This window comes from Chiloscyllium plagiosum, chromosome 9 (assembly GCF_004010195.1).
Source record: "Chiloscyllium plagiosum isolate BGI_BamShark_2017 chromosome 9, ASM401019v2, whole genome shotgun sequence".
NCBI classification, from domain to species: domain Eukaryota; kingdom Metazoa; phylum Chordata; class Chondrichthyes; order Orectolobiformes; family Hemiscylliidae; genus Chiloscyllium; species Chiloscyllium plagiosum.
In genome coordinates this window covers 89,614,290-89,642,086 of record NC_057718.1, presented here as the reverse complement: position 1 = coordinate 89,642,086, position 27,797 = coordinate 89,614,290, and the positions used below count along the sequence as shown (strand labels likewise).

General features: G+C 46.6%; 1 protein-coding gene across 1 annotated transcript in view; it reads left to right on the top strand.

Moving 5' to 3' along the window:
* Positions 1–27,797, top strand: part of syne1b (spectrin repeat containing, nuclear envelope 1b) — a 502,247-nt gene that overhangs the window by 76,675 nt on the left and 397,775 nt on the right. The window contains exons 15-24 of the mRNA XM_043696857.1: positions 5,652–5,748; positions 5,848–6,050; positions 9,184–9,348; positions 11,061–11,213; positions 13,421–13,564; positions 16,098–16,271; positions 16,357–16,515; positions 20,651–20,815; positions 24,244–24,378; positions 27,117–27,275. Coding sequence (XP_043552792.1) covers positions 5,652–5,748; positions 5,848–6,050; positions 9,184–9,348; positions 11,061–11,213; positions 13,421–13,564; positions 16,098–16,271; positions 16,357–16,515; positions 20,651–20,815; positions 24,244–24,378; positions 27,117–27,275 — 1,554 coding nt within the window. The remainder of the gene's footprint in view (positions 1–5,651; positions 5,749–5,847; positions 6,051–9,183; positions 9,349–11,060; positions 11,214–13,420; positions 13,565–16,097; positions 16,272–16,356; positions 16,516–20,650; positions 20,816–24,243; positions 24,379–27,116; positions 27,276–27,797) is intronic.

Below are 27,797 nucleotides of genomic sequence, written 5' to 3'. Positions count from 1 at the left end.
TGATAGGTGGAGGGGAGGGCTTGCAGTACACTCCTTGCCTCCTGTTTGGACCCTCATTTGTTGGCCACGGATGATGCGTTCGTAACAGTCCTACAGCCATTGATTGGAAACCTGTAGGTCTTTCTGATACACCTCTGGAAGGTAGTGAGAACAGAGGTGTGTCTTGACACTTGACCCAGAGTAGTACCTCTCAAGCCACAGTCTTGCCAATGCCCTGTAAAAGGTAGCTATTTGAGCAGATGTTGCGTTGCTAGTTGGGCGACATGGTGGCTCAGTGATTAGCACTGCTGCCTCACAGCGCCAGGGACCTGTGTTCAATTCCAGCCTCGGGGTGTCTGTCTGTGTGGAGTTCACACATTCTCCCCGTGTTGATGTGAGTTTCCTCCGGGTGCTCTGGTTACCTTCCAAGGACATGCAGTGGTTTGGCTGCGCTACGTTTTCCATAGTGTCCAATCTAAGTAAGTTAGCCACAGGAAATAGGGGGTGGGTCCGCATGGGATGCTGTTTGGAGGGTTGGTGTGGATGTGATGGGCTGAATGGCCTTCTCCACAGAGATTCTGTGAATTGACCCAGAGTAGTACCTCTCAAGTCAAAGATAGTTGTTTGAACAGGCGTGTGCTTTGTCTGTCTCATGAGGTGGTGGAAGGAAGAAGAATTGGATGTAGATTATATTCAGGAATGGTGCAGCAGTCCATGAGTATGTCAAAGTAGTTAATGCCCATAATGTTGGGTTAGTGACCATGAACTCAATGTGTTGTATGAGCGCCTGGTTAGACCTTCATTTCAGAGACTGAATTGAGGATTGCGCACCATACCTCAGGAAGGATACATTGACCTCAAGCGTGGTGCAGTGTAGATTTATCAGAATGACATTGGGGCTAAAAGGGTTAAATTGCAAGGGTAACTTGCATTAACTTAGTTTGACTTGCCCCGCGTACGGAAGATCACGAGATTCAAACAAAACAGCGTCGGCTGGAAATCAGAAACGAAAACAGAAATTACTTAGAAAATCTCAGCCGGCTGGGCAGAGGCGGTGTGTTCAGGTGTTCTAGATGATCCAAGGTTTTGACCAAAAAAAAAAGACCCGGAAGGTGCTGGAGAAACTCAGCAGGTCTGGCCGTATCTTTGGAGAGAGAAACAGAGTTAACGTTTTGAGGTTGGTAAGACTCTTCTCCAGGACTGGAGAGAAACTGACAGGGTGGACAGAGAGAAACTGACAGGGTGGACAGAGAGAAACTGACAGGGTGGACAGAGAGAAATTGACAGGGTGGTCAGAGAGAAACTGACAGGGTGGACAGAGAGAAATTGACAGGGTTGATAGAGAGAAACTGACTCGATGGGTGAGAGAAACTGACAGGGTTGATAGAGAGAAACTGACAGGGTTGATAGAGAGAAACTGACAGGGTGGACAGAGAGAAACTGACAGGGTGGACAGAGAGAAACTGACAGGATGGGTGAGAGAAACTGACAGGGTGGACAGAGAGAAACTGACAGGGTGGACAGAGAGAAACTGACAGGGTGGTCAGAGAGAAACTGACAGGGTGAAAAGGAAAAAGCTGACAGGGTGGACAGAGAGAAACTGACAGGGTGGACAGAGAGAAACTGACAGGGTGGACAGAGAGAAACTGACAGGGTGGACAGAGAGAAACTGACAGGGTGGACAGAGAGAAACTGACAGGGTGGACAGAGAGAAACTGACAGGGTGGACAGAGAGAAACTGACAGGGTGGACAGAGAGAAACTGACAGGGTGGACAGAGAGAAACTGACAGGGTGGACAGAGAGAAACTGACAGGGTGGACAGAGAGAAACTGACAGGGTGGACAGAGAGAAACTGACAGGGTGGACAGAGAGAAACTGACAGGGTGGACAGAGAGAAACTGACAGGGTGGACAGAGAGAAACTGACAGGGTGGACAGAGAGAAACTGACAGGGTGGACAGAGAGAAACTGACAGGGTGGACAGAGAGAAACTGACAGGGTGGACAGAGAGAAACTGACAGGGTGGACAGAGAGAAACTGACAGGGTGGACAGAGAGAAACTGACAGGGTGGACAGAGAGAAACTGACAGGGTGGACAGAGAGAAACTGACAGGGTGGACAGAGAGAAACTGACAGGGTGGACAGAGAGAAACTGACAGGGTGGACAGAGAGAAACTGACAGGGTGGACAGAGAGAAACTGACAGGGTGGACAGAGAGAAACTGACAGGGTGGACAGAGAGAAACTGACAGGGTGGACAGAGAGAAACTGACAGGGTGGACAGAGAGAAACTGACAGGGTGGACAGAGAGAAACTGACAGGGTGGACAGAGAGAAACTGACAGGGTGGACAGAGAGAAACTGACAGGGTGGACAGAGAGAAACTGACAGGGTGGACAGAGAGAAACTGACAGGGTGGACAGAGAGAAACTGACAGGGTGGACAGAGAGAAACTGACAGGGTGGACAGAGAGAAACTGACAGGGTGGACAGAGAGAAACTGACAGGGTGGACAGAGAGAAACTGACAGGGTGGACAGAGAGAAACTGACAGGGTGGACAGAGAGAAACTGACAGGGTGGACAGAGAGAAACTGACAGGGTGGACAGAGAGAAACTGACAGGGTGGACAGAGAGAAACTGACAGGGTGGACAGAGAGAAACTGACAGGGTGGACAGAGAGAAACTGACAGGGTGGACAGAGAGAAACTGACAGGGTGGACAGAGAGAAACTGACAGGGTGGACAGAGAGAAACTGACAGGGTGGACAGAGAGAAACTGACAGGGTGGACAGAGAGAAACTGACAGGGTGGACAGAGAGAAACTGACAGGGTGGACAGAGAGAAACTGACAGGGTGGACAGAGAGAAACTGACAGGGTGGACAGAGAGAAACTGACAGGGTGGACAGAGAGAAACTGACAGGGTGGACAGAGAGAAACTGACAGGGTGGACAGAGAGAAACTGACAGGGTGGACAGAGAGAAACTGACAGGGTGGACAGAGAGAAACTGACAGGGTGGACAGAGAGAAACTGACAGGGTGGACAGAGAGAAACTGACAGGGTGGACAGAGAGAAACTGACAGGGTGGACAGAGAGAAACTGACAGGGTGGACAGAGAGAAACTGACAGGGTGGACAGAGAGAAACTGACAGGGTGGACAGAGAGAAACTGACAGGGTGGACAGAGAGAAACTGACAGGGTGGACAGAGAGAAACTGACAGGGTGGACAGAGAGAAACTGACAGGGTGGACAGAGAGAAACTGACAGGGTGGACAGAGAGAAACTGACAGGGTGGACAGAGAGAAACTGACAGGGTGGACAGAGAGAAACTGACAGGGTGGACAGAGAGAAACTGACAGGGTGGACAGAGAGAAACTGACAGGGTGGACAGAGAGAAACTGACAGGGTGGACAGAGAGAAACTGACAGGGTGGACAGAGAGAAACTGACAGGGTGGACAGAGAGAAACTGACAGGGTGGACAGAGAGAAACTGACAGGGTGGACAGAGAGAAACTGACAGGGTGGACAGAGAGAAACTGACAGGGTGGACAGAGAGAAACTGACAGGGTGGACAGAGAGAAACTGACAGGGTGGACAGAGAGAAACTGACAGGGTGGACAGAGAGAAACTGACAGGGTGGACAGAGAGAAACTGACAGGGTGGACAGAGAGAAACTGACAGGGTGGACAGAGAGAAACTGACAGGGTGGACAGAGAGAAACTGACAGGGTGGACAGAGAGAAACTGACAGGGTGGACAGAGAGAAACTGACAGGGTGGACAGAGAGAAACTGACAGGGTGGACAGAGAGAAACTGACAGGGTGGACAGAGAGAAACTGACAGGGTGGACAGAGAGAAACTGACAGGGTGGACAGAGAGAAACTGACAGGGTGGACAGAGAGAAACTGACAGGGTGGACAGAGAGAAACTGACAGGGTGGACAGAGAGAAACTGACAGGGTGGACAGAGAGAAACTGACAGGGTGGACAGAGAGAAACTGACAGGGTGGACAGAGAGAAACTGACAGGGTGGACAGAGAGAAACTGACAGGGTGGACAGAGAGAAACTGACAGGGTGGACAGAGAGAAACTGACAGGGTGGACAGAGAGAAACTGACAGGGTGGACAGAGAGAAACTGACAGGGTGGACAGAGAGAAACTGACAGGGTGGACAGAGAGAAACTGACAGGGTGGACAGAGAGAAACTGACAGGGTGGACAGAGAGAAACTGACAGGGTGGACAGAGAGAAACTGACAGGGTGGACAGAGAGAAACTGACAGGGTGGACAGAGAGAAACTGACAGGGTGGACAGAGAGAAACTGACAGGGTGGACAGAGAGAAACTGACAGGGTGGACAGAGAGAAACTGACAGGGTGGACAGAGAGAAACTGACAGGGTGGACAGAGAGAAACTGACAGGGTGGACAGAGAGAAACTGACAGGGTGGACAGAGAGAAACTGACAGGGTGGACAGAGAGAAACTGACAGGGTCACCCTCCTCTAGCTTATCTCTCCACACTTCAGGCTCACTGCCTTTATTCCTGATAAAGGGCTTTTGCCCGAAACGTCGATTTCGAAGCTCCTTGGATGCTGCCTGAACTGCTGTGCTCTTCCAGCACCACTAATCCAGAATCTGGTTTCCAGCATCTGCAGTCATTGTTTTTACTTAGAAATTGACAGGGTGGCAGGAGGGGCTGTTCCACAAGCAAGGGACATTTCCTTAATATTAGAGCCAGGCCATTCAGGGGTAATGTATAGAATGGAGACCTGTACAGCACAGGTACAGGCCCTTCAGCCCACGAGATTGTGCTGAACATGGCGCCAAATTAACTTAATCCCTTCTACCTTCCCTTAGTCCATATCCCTCCATTTCTCGCATATTCATGTGCTTATCTAAAAGCCCCTTAAACAGCCCTATTGTAACTGCCTCTGCTACCACCCCTGGTAGTGCGTTCCAGACTCCTACCACACTGTGTGTAACAACCTTGTCCCTCACATCTCCTTTGAACTTTCCCCCTCTCACCTTTATTGTGTGCCCCTGAGTATGAGATATTTCAACTCTGGGGAAGAAAGATTCGGACTGTCAATCCTATCTATGCATCTCATTATTTTATGGAATTCTATCAAGCCTTCCCTCAGCCTCCGCCACGTCAGAGAAAACAACCCCAGTCTATCCAGCCTCTCCTGACAGCTTGTAGCCTCTAATCCAGGCAGCATCCTGGTAAACCTCTTCCACACCCTCTCCAGAGCTTCCACATCGACCCCGTCATGTGCTGACCAGAATGGAAGGCAATCGTTCAGCAGAAGAGCATTCCCTTAATCTTAGAACCAGACCATTCTGGGGTAGTATCAGGAAGCTGTTGTTTACAAAGGAAAAACAGGGTGTGGAAATCTGGGAAATGTCACTGAGATTCTGCATGACTTCAGTTCCTCCCCTTTACAATTCCCTCTTGACTTATCGGCATCAGTCTGTTGGGCGCGGTTGATCCTCATTCCTGATGAAGGGCTTATGCCCAAAATGTCGATTCTCCTGCTCCTCAAATGCTACCCGGCCTGCTGTGCTTTTCCAGCACATCACTCTCGAATCAGTCCATTGTTTTTTTCAAAGTTAGCTTATTAGTTTTTCAGTGTAAAAGACTCCCAAATCCCCCGTTGACAGCTTTGATCTTTCTCTGCAGTCATTTGTGGAAGGCAACAAGTTCTTTGGACACTATGAGGTCACCTTCCAGTCTCTGAAGCACGCGGCCGATGCTTACCTGAAAGTCGAAAACTCAGGTAACCGCTACCTCTGGGCGCCGGGGGCTGGCATCTTTGCCCGCATCCTCTGCCCGCTGTACTCGAGGATCTCACCCTGTCTCGTCTTGTCCCCTGCAGCTGAAGAGAGAGAGACCGTCAGCAAGTTCCTGAGCGACTCGACGGTGCAGTGGCGCAATCTGTCAGTGGAGGTGCGCAGTGTGAGGAGCATGCTGGAGGAGGTGGTCACCAACTGGGACAGGTACAGCAGCACAGTGGCAACTCTCCAGGCCTGGCTGGAAGACGGCGAGAAAATGCTGAATCAGCCAGAACTCGTCAAGAAGGTAAAACCTGTACAATGGGAGTCTTCTCCCTTCTCTTTTTAAAGACAACTGAACCATCAGTGTAATGACAAAGTGAAGGGGTACAGGAGAAGCAGTGAGCAGGCACTGGGTAACAGTGAGCTGGAAAAGTGGGCGGCACGGTGGCACAGTGGTTAGCACTGCTGCCTCACAGCTCCAGAGACCCGGGTTCAATTCCCGCCTCAGGCGACCGACTGTGTGGAGTTTGCACATTCTCCCCGTGTCTGCGTGGGTTTCCTCCGGGTGCTCCGGTTTCCTCCCACACTCCAAAAATGTGCAGGTTAGGTGAATTGGCCACGCTAAATTGCCTGTAGTGTTAGGTGCAGGGGTAAATGTAGGGGAATGGGTCTGGGTGGGTGCGATTCGGCAGGTCGGTGTGGATTTGTTGGGCCGAAGGGCCTGTTTCCACACTGTAAGTAATCTAAAAAAAAAGGGGCAATAGGTGAGTGATAGCAGGCAGTGGTGACAATACATTGATGTCAGGCTAATCCGGTGCAAATGCAGGATTGTGATCAGTGGGGAGACAGTGGCCTACTGGTATTATCACTCGACTATTAGTCCAGAAACTCGGTTAATGCTCTGGGGACCCAGGTTCAAACCCCACTAAGTGTTTGGAGTATGGAATGAGCCTCCAGAGGAAGTGGTGGAGGCTGGTATAATTACAGCATTTAAAGGGCATCTGGATGGGGATATGAATAGGAAGGGTTTAGAGGGACATGGGCCAAGTTAGCTTAGGTTAGGATATCTGGTCGCCATGGATAAGTTGGAATGAAGGGTCCGTTTCTGTGCTGTATGACTCTATGAGGTGTTATAAAAAATGGAACGAAGATTCTAATGGTGACCATGTTTGTGGGGGGGGTGCAAAACCCATCTGGTTCACTAATGCCCTCTCGGGGAGGAAAGTGCCATCCTTACCTGGTCTGGCTTACATGTGACTCCAGACCCACAGCGATGGGGTTGACTCTTAACTGCCTGATGGGTCTAGCCAGGGATCACCCTGATCCCGAGAATTAATTTTAAAAAAAACAGTTGGATAATAGGGAAGTGGTGAGCTGGTATGGGGTGAGACTGAACTGACATCCGATAATAGTGAGCTTCTGTTGGTTAACAGCAGGCTTGTATGAATTGAAACATCAATGAGTATAGAATTAACCCCCTTGTGAATATCACATGATGCTGACACAGATTGATATCATCCTGGAGTGTGAGGACTTGAGATGGGTTTAGCATCTGGGAGGAATCCAGGAGCAGTGGGAGTGAGGCAAATCAGAATTTACTGCATATTTTGGTTCAAATGCTTCTACAGTCAGTTCTGCTGTGACATGGCATTTCCGTTCTGGTGTGATCCTGTGTCATACGAAAATGGAACAATAGCAGCACCATTGAAACTAATGGGACTGCAATCGCCTTGTAACCAATACACGTGCACTTTAGAAGCAGTATCCCCAATTCGGCAATCGTGTTCGAACGAACTTGTGTGAACAAAATGCGCAACTTAGCAGAGCAAGCTGTATGTGGAAATTAAGAGCTTAATCTGGACAGTGAACTTGTCGTGATCCCAAAATCACCATGAACGAACAGGATATTTCAAGCACAAATCACACTCACTGTATATCGAGTTTCTGCAATTTTTACCATTGATTTCAAAAGACTGTCTGGAGAACTGACCACACATCAGATTGAATCAGTTAGCATCCTGAGTTTCTGGCATTTGTGCTCCACTGTAAACGTACAAGAAGTCTCTTTAACTTAAACATATTTTTGGATGCAGGGACACCCAGTAGGCATTTTACACAAGTTTTTAAACATTACATTTTTAACTTTTAAAAGTTATTTTAATAAGTATACTTAACATTTAATTTCTTCAGGTAATAAATGCTTTTTAATGAAGCTATTTTTATTGAATTAAAATCAGATTATTCGGTGGCAGGAGTATTTCTGTTGTTAAAACTGGTTGTTTTTAATTACAAACTTACTTGCAGCCCCATGTGTCACAGTATGTTACCACTCCTGAACATTCAAAGGAATGTTCCTTTCAGAAAATAATAGACAGTTCCATTCCACAAAGAAGGTTCATGGGAGATTTTACAGTTGTGATTCTACAAATAGCATCAATTGGAAACCTGTACCGTAACTTAGCTTTGAAAAGTAAATGCAGTTTTCAGCACAGTCTGTGCCTGACTTGCTGACTGTGACTATCACAGGTATTCAGCCCTGGATTAAAGAGCCCAAATGTGTTTTAAGTTGCGGACCACTCACAACCACCTCTTCAGATTAGTGACTTTGGAGTGAAACCATTGTCATTCTGCAAGCAGATATGATAGCCATTACATGCAAAGCAAGATCCCATTAATGATGGTTTGTTGAATGTCAACATTAACTTGCCTTTGGTAGCGGTTGAAGGTTGAAGGTTGAATGTTGAAGTATTGGTTTTTTTTCACTCGGGCTGTTTGACGTCATATCGCCAGGGTTTCAATGCATTTTCTTCAGGAGGACGGAATCCCTTAATGTCCATCTCTTCCTCAGTGAGGCCATTGGCTTGAGCACTGGAGCATATCCTTCTGGCTTAAAGTCACAACACCCAAGACTTCACTTTAAGCAGGTTGTGGGCATCACAGTGGATCAGTGGTTAGCACTGCTGCCTCGCAGCAGGGATTTGGGTTCAGTTCCAGCCTTGGACCACTGTGTGTGGAGTTTGCACTTTCTCCCCCTGTCTGTGTGGATTTCCTCTAGGTGTACTGAGGGACAAGGAATAATAGAATAATAAGCATCTTTTGGGTGCTCTAGTTTCCTCCCATGAACCAAAGATGTGCAGGTTTGGTGAATTGGTCATACTAAATTGCCTATAGTGTTCAGGGGTGTGTAGGTTGGGTGCATTAGTTGGGGGTAAATGTAGAGTAATAGGGTTGGGGAATGGGTCTGGGTGGTGTACTCTTTGGAGGGTCAGTGTGGACTTGTTGGGCCGAAGGGCCTGTTTCCCTACTGTAGGGATTCGAAAGAAAAAAGTTGATGCGCCTGTTGCCTCCCAATGTCCTCTGTGAAGGGGACATCATTTTGGGCTGTTGCACCAATCACTCGTATTTAACATTCGTTATTTATACGTTTGTGTTTGAAGGACTTCTTCCGACACCTCCCTCACTGGATCCAACAGCACTCCGTCATGAATGATGCTGGGAATTTCCTCATCGAGACATGCGACGAATCAGTCTCCCGAGATCTCAAACAGCAGCTGCTGTTACTGAACGGGCGTTGGAGGGAGCTCTTCGTCAAAGTGAAACATGTAGGTCGATCCAGGTCCAATTTCGCCTCCTTTTAGAATTGGAAAATCCCAGAGGCCAGCAGTGCTGGATGACACGGGAGAAAGGGACAACTCGCAGCTTGGAAGGGCTCTGTGTTCAGGGCTATTCAAAGAGTGGGAGCGGCCACCATTATGCTGTTTGTGGCCAGTAATTATTCTGAATCATCTGATGCCTTTTGAAGATGACACTAATCCTCGTTCTTGCATCAGTGGAGTGGTTTGCGAGGTCACTTCAGGTTGCATTAAAAACCAAGCTTCTGCGGTTGGACAGGAGTCACCTGTGTGCTCATGTCCAAGGAGACATTGCTGGATATTCATCCTATTAGCATAAGGATTTCTCGGATTTTTACAACAAATTTGACAATTTTCAGGAGAGGAACCTTTTTATCATCTCCATCCCACTGTCCCAGAGGATAGCTCAGTGGTTAGTGCTATTGCCTCACAGCCACAGGGACCCGGGTTCGATTCCAGCTTCGGGTGACTGACTGTGTAGAGTTTGCACTTTCTCCCCGTGTCTGCGTGGGGGTGCTCCGGTTTCCTCCCACAGTCCAAAGATGTGCAGGTCAGGTGGATTGGCCATGCTATATTGCCCCATAGTGCCCAGGAATGTGTAGGTTAGGTGGGTTAGCCATGGGAATATCCGGGGATATAGAGTTAGGGTGAGTACCCTTCAGAGAGTTAGTGCAGACTTGATGGGTCGAATTGTCTCTTTCCACACTGCAGGGATTCTGTGATACTAAGTGGATCTTTGAAAAGTGATGAGATGTTGCTGTTTAATCAGAACACTTTAGAGGGAACCAATTCATGGTCACCACTATTCAAGGATAGCTATTGTATGAAGGGCTCTTATGGTGCAGTGGTAATGTCCCTACCTCTGAAGCAGGAGCTTCTGGATCAAGTCCCCCTGCTTCAGAGGCATTGTAACATCTCTGACCAGATTGATTAGGAAAATATCTTCCAGGAAATAGCTCCAGGAAGAGGCCATTCAGCCCCTCAAACCTGCTCCACCCTTCAATTAGATCATGTCTGGTTTTCTATCTCAGTGTCATTTTCCAACACTATCCCTTGATAGGTTCAGTCTCGCGAAATCTATCAATCCTTGTCTGGAACGTAGTCAATGATTGAGCTCTCCCGACACTCGAGCGTAGAAAACTCCAAAGATTTACCAAGTAAAACCTGAAAGAATTGCGGATGCTGTAAATCAGAAACGAAATCAGAAATTGCTGGAAAAGCTCAGCAGGTCCGGCAGCATCTGTGGAGAGAAATCCGAATTAACGTCTGGGTCCAGTGACCCTTCCTCAGAACGTTAACTCTGGTTTCTCTCGGCAGACGCTGCCAGACCTGCTGAATTTTCTGTTTATATTTCCAAAGACTCACCGGCCTCTGAATGAACAAATTCCTCCTTATCGCCAATCAACCTGACCCTTATTTTGAGTCTGTCTCTCCTGGTTCTTGCCCCCACGACTAAGGGACGCAAATTTCCTGTGTGGAACCTGTGTCTTCCAGCAGCTTGTATTGAAGTATAAGGAGGAGACAGAAACATTATTTCTGGGTATTTGGAGATGAATGGGGTTGTATTGTGAAGTAAGCTTGGAGCCAGCTGGGTTAGGGGGTGATACTCTTCCCAACTCTATTAGTGGAGGGTATGATTGCCTTCCAACCTCTGAGCTAACTGTGTCATGTCCCCGTTGCAGTACGCCCGGGCGGATGAAGTGGACAAGCTGAAGAAGGAGTATCTGGACGGAGTATCGGCTCTGAAGAGTTTCGTGGAGACAGCGAATGAGAAACAGAACTCACCAGTCGATGTGTCTTTTCTCAATATCAAGACTTACGTGCAAGATATGGAGGTACGTACGTGTGGGGCAGACGTGGCACCTGGGTATAACACTGGATTGCAGTTGGCATGCTCCGCAATGTCAGCTTAATACCCAACCCCTGCTGGAAATCTAACCCAGGAGCACTTTCAGGTGAGAGTGGATGATTGACATTTGTTGTGACCAATTGAAGTAAGAGTTAGAGAGACGGAGAAAGAGAAACAACTTTTTTATAATTCATTCAGACAACGTGGGCATCGCTGGCTGGGCCCAGCATTTATTGCCTGTCCCTAGTTGCCCTTGTGAAGGTGTTGGTGAGCTGCCTTCTTGAACCTCTGCAGTCTATGTGCTTTAGGTAGATCCACAACGCCATTACAGGGGGCATTTCCAGTGACACTGAAGAGCAGCGGTATATTTTCAAGTCAGGATGGTGAGCATTGTGGAGGGGAGCTTGTAATTACTGGTGTTCCCATCTACCTGCTGCCCTTGCCTTTCTATGTCGAAGTGGAAGGTGCTGTGGAAGGAACCTTGGTGAGTTTCTGCAGTACATCTGGTACGTGGTACACACTGCTACTACTGAGTGTTGGTGGTGGAGGGGGTGGATGTTTATGGCTGTGGTGCTGATCAAGTGAGCTGCATTGCCCTGGGTGGAGTCAAGCTGTTGAGTATATATTCTGAAGTAACTGTTAGATGCAATTTTATTTCGTGTGGACGGTTGCATCCAGAATATTGAGGTAAAAATTTCAAGTAAATAGCACATAAGGAGAGATTCAGCAGGAATATTCCTTAAAAGCAAAATAGCAAAGAGACCCACATGTGAAATGTTTCTCTCCTTAACTGACATATTTGAAGAATGTGTGCCTGTGAAATAACTCCCCATAGAGGCTGGTATCCTGTCACCAAGTCTCCACTTACTCACACACAAACTTTAATACGGCCTCATTCAGAGCCAGCTATCACAGTGTCAGCATCTCTGACACTCCCCTTTTTATTTTTTCCCCAGCACCCATGTTGTGTGTGTGCAGGTGTGAGACACAGTGAAAGACACAAGGTGCACAAATCTTTATTCAATTTCCACCACCAGGAAGATTGGAAAACACCCGAGTGGCCAGTGACAAGCAGTGCCCTTCACATCAAAGGGCAGTGCTGTGTGATCAAACAGTGAAGGGGAGGGCAGGGATTAAATCAAAATAGAGTTGGAGAGGGAAATAATGCACTCCACTCCCTGCGGCACCCACCTCTCCCTGAACAACTCCAGGGTATTGGTGGATACCGCGTGCTCCTTCTCCAAGGACACCCGGGCTCTAACGTAACCATGGAAGAGGGGCAGGCAGTCGGACTTAACCACTCCCCTTTTTAATCTGTCAGCCAGTGCTCCCAGATTGGACCAGGCTAACAGCCCCAGTCAGGGAACTCATATCCAATGCGAGCCAGCTGGCTGACCTCGTTACAATCACTGCATTGTGCATGTGTGTCTTTGAGTACTTGTACTACGTGCACATTTACAAATGTCTCATTGCATTTGCATGTGTACGTGCAGTGGGGATGTGAGTAGTCATAAAACTAACACCCAAGATGGACAGAAAACAGATTCAGAAAAAGCCAATGTTGGCAGACTGTATGCCTGTTTGGTGCAGGTCTTGAAAGACCTTGTGATTTTTATTTATCATTGATGAATGGGTTTGAATATATTATCGGGAGGTGGTGGCCTAGTGATACTATTGCTAGTCTATTAATCCAGAAGCTCTGCTAATGTTCTGGGGACCCAGATTCAAATCCTGCCATTGCATGTGGCAGAATTTGAATTCAATAAGGAATCTGGAATTAAGGATCTAATGCTGATCATGAAGCCATTGTCAATTGCTGGAAAAGCCCATCCGGTTAACTAATATTCTTTTGGGAAAGAAATCTGCCATCTTTACCTGGTCGGGCCTACATGTGATTCCAGACACATAGCAATGTGGTTGACTCCTAACTGCCCTCTGGGCAATTAGGAATGGGTCATAAATACTAGCCTCGCCAGTGATGCCCTCACCCTGTGAGTAAATTGAAATTAAATCACAAGTAGTGCTAACACTGTTTACCTGAATTGCACAGTAAATGGAGCCACTTTGATCCATTGATGTATAAAGGCAGGTGTCTCTAAAAGGTCTTTCTTCCTTGACGTTAGTTTTAAAGTGCTGGTTGCTGGATGTACGATTGTTACGAGCTGATGTTTGTTTTTCTGGTGTCCTGTGCAGGTTATAAAACAAAAGGTGCCAATAATGGAAGCTCAGTACAAACTGGTTTCCAAGACAGCTCAGCAGTTAACAAAGGACACCCCGCAGGATGAAGTAACACAGATGCTGTCCACGATGTCCACCATTAAGGATCAGCTGATAAAAGTAAGGATCAGCCTCAGAATGAGGGAAGCTCAGAGTTCTGAGTAAATGGGAGAGTTTTAATCAGGACTCAGCAATTAACATGTGCCTCAGGGTAGGAGTGAAACAGTTAGACCAGTCTGAAGAAGACCAATTGTGTGCTCAATCTGACCAGTGTGGCCTTCTGGTCAGCGATGGTCAATGGGTGTCCGATGAATCATGTGTCCACCTGACCAGGGTGAACCATTCTGAGCACCGTGGTTCATTTTGTCCAGTGCGAGTACAGGCCGTTCTGCTGTAACGTGCGTTTCGTCAGCGCAAATTGGCTGGAACACAATTGACGAATTGTGGACGTTGTTTGGATAGTGCAACCTTTCTACTGAAGTGATTTTTTTTCTTAACAATTCTCTGCAGTGCGATTTTCTGTCACGGTTTTCCGTAGTCGTGATTTTCAATAGTACTGGGGCCGCAGAAAAACAGAACTGTCGCATTATAACAGAACAACCTGTAGAGTGGTCCATGCCAGGTTCTCTGCCTCAGGCAGTACTCGCAGGGGGATGAAGTGGACAAGCTGAAGAGTTTTGCGGAGACAGCGAATGATAAACAGAACAGTATTAAACTGTCCTAGCCCTGTACCTTCTCAGTCACTCTGAGCTCCCTACAGAAAGGGATGTGAGACTGAGAGAATTGAGCTTTATCGTCAGTCATATCATACAAGTTCGACAGTTCGACATTATTCAATAATGGATACATTCACCAGTCCCACATCCCCCAGGGAATTCCAGTCAGAAGGAACCTTGTTCTAAAACCCTGTTCCACAGAGTTGTCCCCTCGTCTCCAATGCCCCACCCCTTCTCAGGAGGTGGGTTTACCCTCACGGTTAAAGGTATTTTAAACTGCAATTGTGACTTTTTGTTCTGGTTTTTTCACTTTTGTAGTTTTCCATTGCCCCCTCTTGAAAAGTTTAATCTGCATAATTTAAAAATCTTTCTTTGATTTGCTTTTGTACCTATCCAGATGGTGTTAAATGGTGAAACTCATTCCCCACCCCCAGGGGTGAATAAGCATTTGTTCTGATGTAGTTTATTGTCTTCACATCATATTGTCTCAAGCAGGTCAACACAGGATCCAGTTCCCACAAACGAAAAGTAAGATGGTTCTCTGTGTTTGGATGAGGGATAAATGTAGGCCACAATTCTAGGAAAATGGCTTCCTCTTACAGTACAATAGTGTCTTAATCTTCCACCTGGATAAAGGGATTATATACCCTTTGTATTCTCACCTGAGATACAACACTTTTACCAGTGCATTGCTTCCTCAGTACTAACCATCCAACAGTGCAGCACTCCCTCAGTACTGACCCTTTGACAGTGCAACACTCCCTCAGTACTGACCCTTTGACAGTGCAGCACTCCCTCAGTGCTGACCCTTTGACAGTGCAGCACTCCCTCAGTACTGACCCTCCGAGAGTGCATTATTCCCTCAGTACTGACTCTTTGACAGTGCAGCACTCCCTCAGTGCTGACCCTTTGACAGTGCAGCACTCCCTCAGTACTGATCCTCCAACAGTGCAGCACTCACTCAGTACTGACCTTCCAATAGTGCAGCACTCACTCAATGCTGTCTCTGTGACATTGCAACACTCCCTCAGTACTGACTCTCCGACAGTGCAGCACTCCCTCAGTACTGACCCTGTGACAGTGCAGTGCTCCCTCAGTATCGACTCTCTGACAGTGTGGCACTCCCACAGAACTGACTCTCCGACAGTGTTGCACTCCCTCACTACTAACCTTCTGACAGTGCGGCACTCTGTCAGTACTGACCCTGTGACAGTGCAGCACACCCTCAGTACTGACTCTGTGACAGTGCAGCACTCCCTCAGTACTGTCCCTTCGACAGTGCAGCACTCCCTAAGTACTGACCCTCTGAAAGTGCAGCACTCCATTAGTCCTGACTTTCTGACAGTGCAGCACTCCCTCAGTACTGACCCTCTGATAGTGCAGCACTCCGTCAGTACTGACCCTCTGACAATGGAGCGCTCCCTCAGTACTAACCCTCTGACAGTGCAGCACTCCTTCAGTACTGACCCTCTTATAGTGCAGCACTCCCTCAGTACTGACCCTCTTATAGTGCAGCACTCCCTCAGTACTGATCCTCTGATAGTGCAGCACTCCCTCAGTACTGACCCTCCAACAGTGCAGCACTCCCTCAGTGCTGACCCTATGACAATAGAGCGCTCCCTCAGTACTGACCCGACGACAGTGCAGCACTCCCTCAGTACTGACCCGACGACAGTGTAGCACTCCCTCAGTACTGACCCGACGACACTGCAGCACTCCCTCAGTACTGACCTGATGACAGTGCAGCACTCCCTCAGTACTGACCCCTAGATAGTGCAGCACTCCCTCAGTGGTTAAAACTCCAAATCAAACTTTTAAGAGGTTGGTGTTGAAAATGTCTGTTCCAATACAAATGTTGAGAAAGTGACTTGATGTTGAATAAGTCACACTCGGTGTGTCTCTCACTGTCTGATGTTAATGTCTGCCCTTCTCTATAGGTTCGGGAGCGCTGTCAGTGTTTGCTCCTGGAAGCTCAGCAGTTGCTGAGTCCCCTGGATGAACTGGAGAAGGAAATCACAGCTTTCTTTGAGTCGTTGAATCATGCCAATCAAATTACCTCCCCGGGGGAAGCTGAGGGTCACTCCGTAGCCGGTTTCAAGGCGAGACACCAGGTTGGTGCCAATCCCACCGGAGGGCAGCAGGGTTTGACGATGGTGTCTTGGAACTAAAACCCTTGCTCCTTTTCCCCCAATACAGGAATTGGCAGATTGCCAGGAGGATTGCAAACAAGCAGCGATTGCGGCAGAGAGGAACATGCAAGTCGTTCAGAGCCTGCTGAGTGACAGCAAAGTCCTGCGGCACTTGGATTTCTCCATTCTTCAGAAGAAAATCCTTCATATTCAGGCAGCATTCCAGGTGACTCTCCATTACTGCGAACTGAACCGGTCTTCAAACCTTCATTTACACTGCTCTCCAACTGGAACCCTAAACCCATTGGACAGAGAAGCAAGTGTTTACTCAGTGTTACTCACTGTGAAGGGGAATGCTTGCAAGTTTGGAATCAGAGCACATTTATAGCTCAGAGGCCATGTGTTCCATTGTCTCTGTGTCAGCTTTGTTCAAGCAACCAAATTAGTCCCACAGCCCCAAACTCTCCCCGTAGCCCTGTACCAATCTCAAACTAATCCCACAGCCCCAAACTAATCTAAAACTAACCCCACTGCCCCAATGTCTCCCCGTAGCCCTGTACCAATCTCAAACTAATCCCACAGCCCCAAACTCTCCCCACAGCCCTGAGTCAATCTAAAACTAACCCCACTGCCCCAATCTCTCCCTGTAGCCCTGTACCAATCTCAAACTAATCCCACAGCCCCAATCTCTCCCCAGAGCTCTGAGTCAATCTAAAACTAACCCCACTGCCCCAATCTCTCCCCAGATCCTTGTATCAATTTAAAAGTGAACTCTCTCCCTTGCGTTTTCACCATAGCGTTGTGTCTTTCTCTGCCAGAATACATTTCCCAAATTTTCCATCACAGGCACAATGCTCTTTCTGTCAAATGCTCCCAGGTGGAAGCCATATTGAGGTGGAAGCCATATTGTGCACCAGCGAAGTGTCAAAATGATCCCTAGCCTCTCTCTTAGTGACTGTTTTAAATTGATTAATTTTAGCTGCTAATACTTGATTCAGAAGAAATTATCAATTAAAATGGGCAGGCTGAAATGAACTGTGCAGGTATCTTTATCTACTATCTAACCTTATCTACAGTAGACCAGGTAGGCTAGAACTCATTTCAAGGACATTACATCTGGGATTGGGTTGCGACACTACGGCTTATGAAATGGTTGTCCTCCTTGATATACCTAATATAAAATTCCAGCTCAAGTATCAGCCTGGAAAAAATGCATTCTTTACCTGTGTAAGGTTTATAATTTAGGGCAGCTATTTTAATCAATTAGCATTTATCTCTGGCATAGAGCTTCATCCACTGAGAGTGATGGTAAGACTACTCTCAACACAGGGAGCTTTGTTTTATTATTAAGCCTATTTTTCTCATTCAACTTGTTCAGAGATGTTTTTGTGCACCTTTGGAGCACATGGAACTTGAACCGAGGCTGCCTGGTTCAGGGGTAGGGACACTACCACTGCACCACAGGAGGGCCCTATCACCCTTGCAGATGTTAATTTGTGTCATCTGGCCTCACAGACACAGAGAGAAAGTGGGGATTCTTATCAGTGTAGTAAAACCTATCACAGAGGTGAACCCAGTTGCCAGTGAGCAGTAAAGGTAGATGCTGCATATCAAGTGTAAGGGTTCAGTGAATTATACAGAAATTACAGCACCTCTGGCTTGTCTCTAGTCCATCCTTCATAGGCACACTATCCTAATCCCACTTTCCCATGTCCCTATGCTCCACATTTCCTTCCATCACTTATTGTTCTTAAATATTTCAGTAGAACATAGAACATTACAGCTGTTATGATACGTGGTAAACCCTCCTGCTTAATTTAAAACCAGCAATACAGAAAAGATTTGTTCCATGCAGTAATCTGTAAAACTCCGAGTGGCCAAGAACTATTTAAAGTAAAAATTAACAACTTTATTTCTTAAAGTATAACAGAGAATAATTAACTAACCACTATTTACAATTTCTTCCTCTAACCTATCTTTGAACTTTCCTTCAATAATACTAGTCCGATAAAACTCCCAGTTCAGATTTACAAAGCCACCCTTCTTATCTCCAAACCAGGCAGCTTTCGTTCTTCTATTCCAATCTTTCTGTGTCTTCTTTTCTTCTTCTTCGGAATTTCTGTGTCACAGATTACTGATCGAAAAGGTACTTTTAAGACAGCTATTTTTCAAGCAGTCTGTTTACTTGCAGGGTTTGGCAGATCTCCTCTCAACTGTTCAATTTTCTCTGGTCTTTTACCCTCAAAGCATCAGATGGTGTCATTGGCTTTTAAGATTGTCAGTATACTCAATTCAAACTGGATTGGAGCTTGATATTTTTCGGGGTAGAATTGAAACTGATTCGCCAAATTCAACTTTGTTTTTGTCTCCAAACAATGAGCTAATCAAGTTGTTCGACCAAGTGTTACATTGTTACCTTATTGAGAACACTTGGGTGCTGTGTCCGGTAGTTCTGCTACTTTTAACTCTCTTAAAGTACACCCACATCTTCATAACACAGTGCAGTACAGGCCCTTCGGCCCTCAATGCTGCGCCTACCTGTGAAACCAATCTGAAGCCTGTCTAACCTATTCTGTTTCATTTTCGTCCATATAACTATCTAGTGACCATTTAAATGCCTTAAGGTTGGTGAGTCGACTACTGTTGCAGGCAGTGTGTTCCATGTCCCTAATACTCTCTGAACAAAGAAACTACCTCTGACATTTGTCCTATATCTATCACTCCTCAATTTAAAGCTGTGTCCCCTCATGCTAGCCATCACTATCCAAGGAAAAAGGCTCTCACTGTCGATCCCATCTAACCCTCTGATTATCTTCTATGTCTCGATTTAGTCACCTCTCAAACTTCTTCTCTCTAATGAAAACAGCCGCAAGTTCCTCAGCCTTTCCTCATAAGACCTTCCCTACAGAGCAGGCGACATCTCTAGTAAATCTCCTCTGAACTCTTTCCAAAGCTTCCACATCCCTCCTATAATGTGGTAACCAGAACTATAAGCAATACTCCAAGTGCAGCCACCCCAGAGTTTTGTACAGCTGCAACATGATCTTATGAAACTCGATCCCTCTACTAATAAAAGCTAACACGTTGTGTGCCTTCTTTATAACCCGATGAACTTGGGTGGCAACTTGCAAGGATCTATGTATATGAACACCGAGATCTCTCTGCTCATCTACACTACCAAGAACTTACCATTAACCCAGTACTCTTTATTCCTGTTGCCCCTTCCAAAGTGAATGACCTCACACTTGTCCACATTAAACTCCATTTGCCACCTCTCAGCCCAGCCCTGCAGCTTATCTATGTCCCTCTGTTATCTACAACATCCTTCTGCATTATCTACAACTCCACATGATCCCTAGTTCAGCCATTGATTCCCACAAGCTTCTGTGGAAGTCCAGCTGCCTAACTCTGAGGGGAAGAATTTGTAAAAACTCAAGAGAAATGGCCAACACCATTTAGGCTATCTTTCCTGGATTTGTGTGGCAGGCTGTGAGGCTGTAAGATAGGAGAAACAATGTGGAAATTCAGCCGGAGTGTGACCCACACAGAGGGCTTCAAGGGGCATGGGCATAAAGTGGGAATATGGTATTGAAATAGAGGATCAGCCTTGAATGGCAGAGCAGGGTCGAAGGGCCGAATGGCCTACTCCTGCTCCTCATTTCGATGTTTCAATGTTTCAGAGGTCACACAGAAAGGCAAGGCTGACCACTGTGATGTTTACAACAACAAGCTGATTTTATATAGCGCAGGTAATGCCGCAAAGTGGAAAGTAAAACATCCCCGGAAGCACCATTGACACTGAGTCACCAAGATAGACTTGGAGCTGACCAAATGCGTATCCAAAGAGTTAGGATTAAAGAAAGAAAGAGAATTAGATAGTCACAAATGTGCATTCAGCTGAATGTTATAAACCAGGTTCCTCTCTACCCCTCAGGTAGGTGTGGAAGATCCCTGGCGTTATTGGTAAGGGAACAATTACAGCCTCATTCACCCCTCAACCGATACATAATTCATTTATTTCATTCATGTTTCAAATGAAAGAGATTGTATTATTCAGAGTCTTCTCACAACCTCAGAACATCCCAAAGTTTTCCCACCAATAGTTTTCAGGATGATATGTAAGATCCGATGATTATTGAATGTGAGTCAGGCAGCTTTCTCAACATCCTGGCCAATAGTTATCCCTCAGTCCATAACTAAAACAGAAAATGATGCTCATGATGATGTTAGTGAGATCAAGCTGTGCCCAATTTGGCTGCTATGTTTCCCACAATCCAACACTTCAGAAGCAGCCCACAGGACTTTGCAACAAGCTCTGTTTCTCGTTATGAACCTGCATCTTGCACACTGTTATCCGACAGGAACTGGTGAAGCAGGGAGCGGAGTGGAGGACGCGTATGGAAACAAACAGTAATCTGCTGAAGAGATTCGAAGACTGCAGGAAGGATCTGGAAATGGTCCTGCAATCGACCCAGACAGCCATGGCGGAAGTGGGGAACCCCGATCGGCTTTTGGCGAGGCACACGGTGAGAAGTGGGGAGCCTCTGAGGAGGCCGAGCTGTAAGATAGACACCTCTGTCGCTATGCAGTCCGATCCAGAACCTCATGTGGGGTTAGAGCACGTGGAAGCTGGAGAGCACTGTAGGACTGAGTATAGGAGTTGGGATGTCAGGTTGAAGTTGTACAGGATGTTGGTGAAGCCTTTTCTGGTGTGCTGTGCACAGTTCTGATCGCCCGGTTATAGGGAGGATATTATTAAGCCGAAGAGGGTTCGGAAGAGGTTTATCAGGATATTGTTGATATTGGAGGGTTTGAGTTATAAAGACAGGATGGATTGGCTGGGACTTTTTTCACTGGAGCATAGGATGTTGAGAGGTGACCTTACAGAGGTTTATAAAATCATGAGGGGTATAGATAAGAGGAATGGCAGGGTTGGGGATTTCAAGACTGGGGACATATTTTTAAAATGAGAGAAGATTTAAAAAGGACATGAGGGGCGACTTTTTTACACAGAGTGCTCCGAGTGTGGAATGAACTTCCACAGGAAGTGGTGGATGCGGGTATTGTTACAACGTTCAAAAGGCAGTTAGATAGGTCCATGAATAAGAAATGTTTGGAGGGATATGGGCCAAGCGCAGGCTAGTGGGACTAGTTTAGTTTGGGACTATGGTCAGCATGGGCTGGTTATCTGTTTCTTTGCTGTATGACTCTATGACTCTGTGTGAATCATTGATTTGATATCCTCGCAAGAGCTTTCTTGTTCCGGGTAACGTTGCCTGATTGACAAATGTTTCAAGCATTTTTCTGCTCATATTTCAGATTCACAGTATTTTGCTTTCTAGAACAGGGGCGTGTTTTCTGATTGGGATGGTGCGCCACCCATCGGGAACCCATTGCATATGTCCAACCTGCGACTTCTGGACCATTAATATTTTGGGTTTTTGGGCGGATTATCCATGTTTACTGTTTGTGGATGAGAATCCATGTGGAGAGATTCCAAATTAGAGAATTTACCAACATTGCGCAGATTTACCCCTATGGTCCTCTTCTGTGTGTTGCTAATCTGACCCCATAAAGCAGGTTCAGCTCAGTTATTAACTCATAGGGAGACAGCATCAATCACTGAAGAGGACTTACAAACTCTTGTTAGTGACAGAGTTAGTGATAATGCTTTCAGTTCATGCCAGCTGAGCTGCATGCAAGCAGTTGGTTAGCTCAGTTGGCTGGACAGCTTGTTTGTATTACACAGTGATAACAACAGCATGGGGTCTATTCCTACTCCAGCTGAGGTTGCCATTATGGACCGTCCTCAATCTCTCCCCTTGCCTGAGGTGTGGTCACTCTCAGGTTAAATCACTACCAACCATCTTTCGCTCACGAGAGAGCAGGCTGTGATGACGTTTTCACACTAGTTGGAGCTTGTAATTGACCAACCATTAAAACTGGTTGTCAAAACTATTAACCAGATATAGATACTAATAGCAATAAAATCCCTGAAAATGAATGGTAAAAATTTAACTGGCCCATAAAGCCTGCTCCTGTTTTTATCTGCTGTTTTACACACACACTCACACACACATACACACACACTCACACACACATATACACACACACTCTCACACACACACTCACACACACACATATATGCACACACACACCCATGAGTCACATACATATACACACACACACTCTCACTCTCACACACACATATAAGCACACGCACACACCCATGAGTCATGCGACTACTGTTAAATTTCCCATGTACACATTATTCGGTAACATCCTACCGGAGGGATAGGTGCAGTAATGTGATAAACCCGCACACAGAAGCAGATGTATGAACACAAGCACATATGGGGAACTAAAAGGTGGTGCTGAAATCGCAACTCGTTAGGTTTGTATGGACCAGACATTCCTGAGAATTATTTGAATGGACCCGTTTGCAAATTAAATTGAGCTTTGGGTCAATTCTTTCCTGTGATTGTGGGCATTGCTGGCAAGCCTGTATTTGGTGCCCTTTCCTCATTGCCCTTGAACTGAACTAGCTTTTCACAGGGCAGTTAGAAATCAGCCAAATCACTGTGGATCTGGAAAGGTGTGTCGACCAGACTGGGTAAGGACAGCTGATATCCTTCCCTTAAAGGACCCGAGTGAACCAGATCCTTTATCAAAATTAATGATAGTTTCGTGGTTTACGCACATACACGATGACACACACGCACACCGTTACAAATATGCATTCTTATTCATAGACATACAGACAGACTGACACACACACAACACACACTCCAGTTCAGTCTCACTCATTCACACACACACATGCACACTCATACACCCATTCACTATTCAGTCTCACTCATTCACTCAAACACTCACCCACGAACTTTGTCTCTCTCTGTTTGTCCCCCTTACTCTCTTTCTCACACTCTCTCTTTCATTCTGTCCTTCACTGACAAGTCTCACCCTACTCTCTGGGATGCTGGGATGAGTCCCAGTGCCCCCACCAAAGCCCTGGCTGAAGCTATCAACCCAAACCATCCCAATGTAACCGCAAACAAAAACAGCAGGTGTTGGAGAAACTCAGCAGGCGTGGCAGCATCTGTGGAGAGAGAAAAGGAGTTAACGTTTCGTGTCCAGTGACCCTTTGTCAGAACTCATAACAGAACCTATCCAGGGTTGCTGAGGGCACTTTGTAAGTAACCCCATCCTGGTGATGACCAGTTTACTCAGCATGGATCTGGGATGGAATTTGGTCCCTGGGAAAAATCATGGTGCCGTTGAGGAAGAGCTATTAGAGGTTTTTTTAAAAAAAAATGTTTCACAGGATATGGGACAATTTTTGTGTCCATCCCTTCTCCACCTGCTGCAGTCCATCTGCTCCAGGTTATGCTGTATTCTGCTGAAATAAACTTATCCTGTAAATCTATTAATTGATTGAGAATTAAATTTGTGCTTGGCATAGAGTACATGAGGCAAAAGTGAGGACTGCAGATGCTGGAGATCAGAGTCAAGATTAGAGCGGTGCTGGAAAAGCACAGCAGGTCAGGTGGCATCCGAGAAGCAGGAAAATCGACGTTTTGGGCAGGAGCCCTTCCTCAGGAATGAGGCTGAGAGCCTCCGGGGCGGAGTATATGAGAGCCAGTTGGTGGATTGGCAACCACAAATGAAAACAGAAGTTGCTGGAAAAGCTCAGCAGGCCTGGCAGCATCTGTGAAGAGAAATCAGAGTTAACGTTTCAGGTTCACCCCCTCAGAACAGGTCACTGAATCCGAAACGTTAACTCTGATTTCTCTTCACAGATGCTGCCAAATCTGCCAAGCTTTTCCAGCAACTTCTGTTTCTGATTTACGGTATCTGCAGTTCTTTCAGTTTTTATTAGGTGGATTTACAGTGCTGAGACATACATTAGTTGATGATGGTTAATCTTATTCATGGTCTAATTGCTTCCTCCCAGGAGTTCTTTGGCCAGCTAGATCAGAGAACATTGAATGCTTTTCTGAAGGCTTGCGATGAGCTGACTGACATCCTCCCTGAACAGGAGCAGCAAGGCCTGCAGGATACTGTCCGCAGTCTGCACAAGCAGTGGAAGGTCAGTGCTGCAGAAACTCGGGAATACTGTGGGATGGGGGAATAGGTAATGGGACTGGAGACATCAGGAACACCAGGAAGCTCAATTAGCCACTCAGGCCTCCTTCACTTAGATCACGGCTGACTCACCAGGGCTCAGGAACTGATATCAAATACTTTTAAATTTCATAAACCTCGCAACCCAACTTTGTCCAGAACTAAATACTGTGCTCAAATTGACTCTGACCAAGGGTTGAAGCGAGATACTGAAACTGGATGTAGGTTTGTTCGCTAAGCTGGAAGGTTCATTTCCAGACGTTTCGTCACCCAACTGGGTAACATTTTCAGTGGTCCTCTGGTCGAAGCACTGTTCATGATTCCTGCTTTCTATTTATATGTTTGGATTTCTTTGGGTTGGTGATTTCATTTCCTGTGGTGATGTCATTTCCTGTTCTTTTTCTCAATCTATCAACAAACACACTGAGTTAGACTCTAACGGGGTGCTAGATGGGGTCTAACTCGGTGTGTTTGTTGATAGATTGAGAAAAGGAACAGGAAATGACATCACCACAGGAAATGACATCATCAACCCAAAGAAACCCAAACATATAAATAGAAAGCAGGAATCATGAACAGTGCTTTGCCCGGAGGCCCACTGAAGATGTTACCTAGTAGGGTGACGAAATGTCTGGAAATGAACCTTCCAGCTCAGCGAACAAACCTACATCCAGAACCTCAACGTGAGCCACAAATCTTCTCAAAACTCGTGGAGATTCTGAAGCACCCCTTCACCCCCTTTTGGACTCGTGGAGATTCTGAAGCACCCCTTCACCCCCTTTTGGACTCAGGCCCCTTCAAAAATAAAGACTGATGTTCGATTAGGCTTTTATTTATAGAATCTCTACAGTGTGGAAGTAGACTGTTCAGCCCATCGAGTCCACACCGACCCTCCGAAGAGCATCTCACCCAGATATATCCCCTACCCCATAACCCTGCATTTCCCATAACCAATCCACCTAACCTGCATATCCCTGGGCATTATGGGGAATTTAGCATAGCCAGTCCACCTAACCTGCACATTCCTGGGCATTATGGGCAATTTAGCAGGGCCAATCCACCTAACATGCACATCTTTGGACTGTAGGAGGAAACCGGAGCACCCGGGGGATACCCACGCAGACACAGGGTGGACATGAAAACTCTACACAGGCAGTCACCCAAGGGTGGAACCAAACCTGGGTCCTGGCTGCTGTGATGTAGCAGTGCTAACCACTGAGCCACCGTGCCACCCCATTTTGTCTGAGTTTCTGCACAGTAAACATGGTAATAATGTTGGGGGCATGAGGTTAGTGATTGAAGTCTAAAGGGGTTTTTGTATTATATGTTAAAGGAACCCTGAGTTTCAGTCCCAGCATCCCTCAGTTTACGGATACAATGTACAGCAAGGCTGACTGTCATTGTCAATATAGAATAATATGGATCTACAAGTTGGCGTCCCTCAGCACTAAGATCCTGAGGCCTTGGGCTAGATTTTCATCCGGGAATTGGGAATTGGGAATTGTCAGGAGCAGGGGAGGGGTCAGATGTCTTGATAGCATGATCCTGCCACTCAACTGGTGGTGTTTACCCCCTTGAGCACAGGGTAGGGTCATATGGCCCACCCTTTTGTACTGAGACATTGGCCTGGTTCTGAATCAGAATATGAGGCCCCCTAACCATCATTGACACCTTGTCCCCTCTAGGATTCATTTCTGTCCACTATATAAATCAGCTAAAGCAATCAAACAGTACAACATGATCTACTTGCAAAACATAATCCTTTTAATGGTTCATAAATCTACCACTAGATCCAAGCCTATAGACCCTGTCAGAATCCATTAATAAGTTTGGAATTCAGGCAAGCATTCATAATGATATCCCATTGATCAACTTGGTCAACAAAGCATCTAGAGGCGAATACATTAAAACCTTTGAGGTCAGTCAGAAACTGAGCCATCTGTTGGAGCTTTGAAACAGCCAAACAGATGGCTGAGCCAATACAGAGGAACCTCGATTACCTGAGCGACACGGGTTGGGAGTATTTTGTTTGGATAACCAAATGCCAGGTAACACAGTTTAACCAAGCATCAGGACCTTGCGATCTTGTTCAGATAATCCAAAATTTGGATAATTGAATGCCGGATAATCGAGGTTCCTCTGTAATTTACATGGTCAGATTTTGATTCCAATGTTGTATGGTGCAGAGTAGTACTTTATCTAGCGGGATGATGAATTCTAATGTATGTGTCACAATTCTGTTTGATTTAATGGTCACTTACCTTTTCAAAACGAAGCCCTTACCACATAGTCTTCCGACACGACACACGAAGTTGGCAACCCCTTTTGAGCTTAACTCTCAAACGCTTCCCATCTCTAATCATGGTTCGCCCCTGCCCCGCCCCTGAGCTGGGGTAAAGCACACTGCCTTGAGGTGCCACTCTGTGGTATTAGGGACGATCTGAAAAGCCCACTCCCAGATTGGAACTTGCAAGATTGGGGCAGCAGAAGCAGGCTGATAACCGAGACCCTTATTCCACTACGGATCAAAGTCGCTGACAAGGGGTGGGAATCCCAGGATTGCATTCCACCGGACGTTTGTAAAGCCTGCCTGAGGTGGCTCAAGCCCATGGTGTGACAGGAAGAGCTGGTCTCGAGTGATCGCCAGTATACCTTTCCAAACCTTGGCTTTTGATTTTCACGATGCTGCTTGGATTATTTCAGGACCTTCAGGCTGAAGCCCCCTACCACTTGCTCCGCCTCCAGATTGAAGCAGCCAGAAATAAGCTGGTGGAGATGATGGAGGAATGTAAACTACAACTGGAAAAGGAGAACAAGCTCTTAACCAGCACCAACAGTGAAGAGCTTATTGTACAACACAAGGTAAGCACTGAGTGTGGTCACTTGCTGGCTTGTCTCCAGACAGGACTTGACGAGCGACAGAGTGGCCTCCGTTTGTTTTATACATGTGTGGGATGCCAGCAATTTTCTCCAGTCCCTCTAGATCCTTTTATGTAACGTGGAGACCAAAGTTGCGATCAAACCAAGCCACGTATAAATATAACATACCCCGAGAGTTCTTCAAATCCAGTTGCCCACGTGGTCTCAACCCAGATGGAGGCCTGCTCCTGGGTAGCATGGTGGCTCGGTATTTAGCACTGCTGCCTCAAGGATCCAGGTTCAATTCCACTCCGAGGTGACTGTTTTTGTGTTCTCCCTATGTCTGTGTAGCTTTCCCCCTGCATAGAGTCATAGAGATGTACAGCACGGAAACAGACCCTTCGGTCCAACCTGTCCATGCCGACCAGATATCCCAACCCAATCTAGTCCCACCTGTCACCACTCGGCCCATATCCCTCCAAACCCTTCCTATTCATATACCCATCCAGATGCCTTTTAAATGTT